This window comes from Dermochelys coriacea, chromosome 2 (assembly GCF_009764565.3).
Source record: "Dermochelys coriacea isolate rDerCor1 chromosome 2, rDerCor1.pri.v4, whole genome shotgun sequence".
Taxonomy (NCBI): domain Eukaryota; kingdom Metazoa; phylum Chordata; order Testudines; family Dermochelyidae; genus Dermochelys; species Dermochelys coriacea.
The window spans coordinates 5,014,975-5,018,401 of NC_050069.1; the positions used below are offsets into that span (position 1 = coordinate 5,014,975).

Consider the following 3,427-nt stretch of genomic DNA (forward strand, 5'->3'; position numbering starts at 1 on the left):
GGGGGGTGGGTGGAAGAGTTGCATTCACCTTTCCTGCCAGTGCCCAGCAAGGGTAAAAAAGTGCAAACCCAGTTTTTCTGCCCTGGTAAAGGAGCAGAGCTGGCCTTGAAGGGCCAAGAAATCTGTCTTTATTCTCAAACTTATTTCTTCCCCTTGCCCCTGGGGCTGATGAATTCAAAGGGAGACAATTATTAGACAAGAGCGGTGAATTTTGCATACAGTAAAATAAAAAGGCCGGGGTTTTGTGGCATACATTTAAGGCTAAACTAATTGTTCAGAGAATCTCCTTGTGCAAGGAGCCCTGGGCTCTGGATTTGCTGTGAGAACTAAAGGGTGGGGGGTCGGTTTGGGCAGCAGCCACTTACACTAGAGTAGATTCCTTGCTCTATTTATGCTATTCCCGCTCATGGCCACTGGAGGGACCTGGTCCCTGCCCCCCTCCCCCTCCCTTACAGCTGTTCCCGCAGGAGACGGACAGCTGGCCCCAGGGTTGCTATAGGGATAGGCAAATTGCACTGGCTGCCCCCGCCCGGGGAGGCGGGGCCTGGCATTGCTCCCTATAAAAGGCAGAGTGCTCCATTCAGCACTTCAGTGCTTGCAAAGCGGGAGACGGGCCAGCGGGCGCAGGAGCTGCTGCAGCTGAGTGTGGGGCGCAGGGGAAAGGGGCCACAGGCGGAGAGACCCTCTGTGGCAATTGCCCAGCGTTGTGGCCGGGGGGAGGGCATTGCACTGAGGGGAGGGGGGCTGCTGCCCATTGCCAGCAGAGCCGTGGGGGGAGGGGGGGGGGGCTCTTTGCCGTTGTCAGCCGGCCGTCTGCCAAGCAAAGCCGGGGGCGAGAAGAGAGAGCGGCGGGCGCAGCCCAGTCCCACCGGGGCAAGAGCAGCTGCCCCCCGTGCGGGGAACCAGGCGCCGCAGCGGCCCCCGCGCCCCTCCGAGCCGGATTCCGGGGCAGCGCAACTTTCCTCGGAAGACACCCCCCGGCTCTGGTCCGTCGCTTTCTCCCCTCGCGTTGCTCCCGGCGGCTCCCCCCCCCCCCCGCCCTCCATGCGCCGGGTGCAACTCTCCCCCCTTCGCCCCCCCAGCGCCTTGGCTGAGGCTTTGAACTGCACAAAACCGTCTATTGATTAACCCCCCCCCCAGCCGGGTCCAAGCTCTAGCAGGAGGCGAGAGGCTCCCGAGTTCGCAGGCGGGGAGAGCCGGGGCCCCTTGGGCGGGCGCAGCCGAGCCCCCGCTGGGCAGGGCCAGCCCCGCGCCGCCGGTGCATGGACTGAGATGGCCTCCGAGCTGGCCATGAGCGGCGAGCTGCCCACCAGCCCGCTGGCCATCGAGTACGTCAACGACTTCGACCTGATGAAGTTCGAGGTGAAGAAGGAGCCGCCCGAGGCCGAGCGCTTCTGCCACCGCCTGCCCCCGGGCTCGCTCTCCTCCACCCCGCTCAGCACCCCTTGCTCCTCGGTGCCTTCCTCGCCCAGCTTCTGCGCGCCCAGCCCCGGCGGCCAGGCGGGCCCCGGCGCCGCGCCGCACCCGGGGAGCGCCGGCAAGGCGCCGCTGGAGGATCTCTACTGGATGTCGGGCTACCAGCACCCGCTCAACCCGGAGGCGCTGAACCTCACCCCGGAGGACGCGGTGGAGGCGCTGATCGGCAACCCGCACCCGCTGCACGGCTACGAGGGCTTCCGCGGCCCGGGCTTCCCCGGCGAGGAGGCGGCCCCGGCCGGGCACCACCACCACCACCCCCCGCACCACCACCACCACCACCACGCGGCGCACCCGCACCACCACCACGCGGCGCACCCGCACCACCACCTGCGGCTGGAGGAGCGCTTCTCGGACGAGCAGCTGGTCAGCATGTCGGTGCGGGAGCTGAACCGCCAGCTGCGGGGCTTCAGCAAGGAGGAGGTGATCCGCCTCAAGCAGAAGCGGCGCACGCTGAAGAACCGCGGCTACGCCCAGTCCTGCCGCTACAAGCGGGTCCAGCAGCGGCACATCCTGGAGAACGAGAAGTGCCAGCTGCAGGGCCAGGTGGAGCAGCTCAAGCAGGAGGTCTCCCGGCTGGCCAAGGAGCGGGACCTGTACAAAGAGAAGTACGAGAAGCTGGCCGGCCGCGGCTTCCCCCGGGAGCCGCCCCCCCAGGCTCCCCCCAAAGCCTCGGCCGAGTTCTTCATGTGAACGGGCATCGCCCTCCCCACCTGCCCCCGGGACTCCGTGTACATAGAGGGGCCGGCTGCTGTACATAGACTCGTGTTTTTATGTGTCTCTCCGGGCTGCCAACCAACTCACCAAGCAGGCGCCCCCCCCCCATGCAGGGCAAGGTCCCCCCCCCCCCCGCTTGCGTCTCCTTCCTTCCCTCCCCGCCTGGGCTGCCCACGAGAGCCCCAGCCCTGCGGCGAGCTCGCCTGGGTCCCAGCCGAGCCCCGGGGTCCTGCCCCTTGCAGGAGCCACGCGAGTTCCCCCGGCGCATCCTCCTGCATCTGTAGGTCCCCAGGGAAAGAGAGCCCGAGCTGGGACTGGGAGAGGCGAGGCAGCAAGGTGACAGCAGCCTCCAGACATGGTCACACGCTCACTCCTGAGTCTTAACCTTGTGCAACACGAAAACTGTAACCAAACCAAACCAAACAAGCAAAAAACAAAGCCCACCCAGATCAGACCAAGCTTTGGCTGGAAGGAAAGACAAACTGAACTGTGAAAGACTGGAAGCAATAGGGGAGAAGGAAATAATGAGCAAACCTGAATTTTTGTTGTTTCCTCCTGGAAAACTGGGTAACAAACCAAAATCGTTTTGGGAGAAAAAGTGCATCATAACGAAATCCTCCTATATACTCTTAATAATCATACTAATTAATATAGCCGCGTCCAAGGAACTGTGCAACTTAACTGTGGTTCTTAGAAGACTTTTTAAGCAATCCTGCATGCAGGACATGTATGGTAATTTCAATACTCTCCCCTTCTTTTCTACTAGAACAGATGAAGAAAAAGCATGATCCAGGTTTTGTTTTTTTGTTTTTTTTTTCCCCTTGGTGGTAATTTTTGTTTGTTTGTTTCCCCCCCCCCCCCCAACGGTCAGTTTTTAGTTTGCAGCACTCTTTTTGGGTGCATCTTAAATAACAAATAGTCTTAAAATGTTTGCAAAGTGATGTTTTCTCTCTCAGTGGAACAGTGCAGCAAAACACTCACAAAAGGGACTGGAATATATATCTTGAGACTTCAGACTCCAAAAAAAAAGAGTTGAGTTTACCTGCTTTTTATCTCCTTTTCTTACTAATAATTCTTGTTGTTGTTTTAAAAAGGAAACCTGAGCCAGAATTAACTTATTTAAAGGTGTCCACTTGTACATATGTAGAATTTAGTTAGTTTTTTTGCCTTTTTTTTCCTCTGAGCCTATATTTTGCTTGGTGATTTAAGAAAAAAAGCTTAAAAAAATCACAAG

The 3,427-nt window shown here is 59.1% G+C and overlaps 1 protein-coding gene across 1 annotated transcript; it reads left to right on the top strand.

Moving 5' to 3' along the window:
• The first annotated feature begins 810 nt into the window (after positions 1–810).
• On the top strand, positions 811–2,601 carry MAFA (MAF bZIP transcription factor A). Its single transcript, XM_038391503.2, has one exon. The coding sequence runs from the start codon at positions 1,273–1,275 to the stop codon at positions 2,167–2,169; it is 897 nt and encodes a 298-aa protein (XP_038247431.1). The 5' UTR covers positions 811–1,272; the 3' UTR covers positions 2,170–2,601.
• The last annotated feature ends 826 nt before the right edge of the window (positions 2,602–3,427 follow it).

Excerpts from the sequence above, each read along its gene's own strand:
- MAFA (XM_038391503.2), top strand. The coding sequence starts at position 1,273 with ATGGCCTCCGAGCTGGCCATGAGCGGCGAGCTGCCCACCAGCCCGCTG.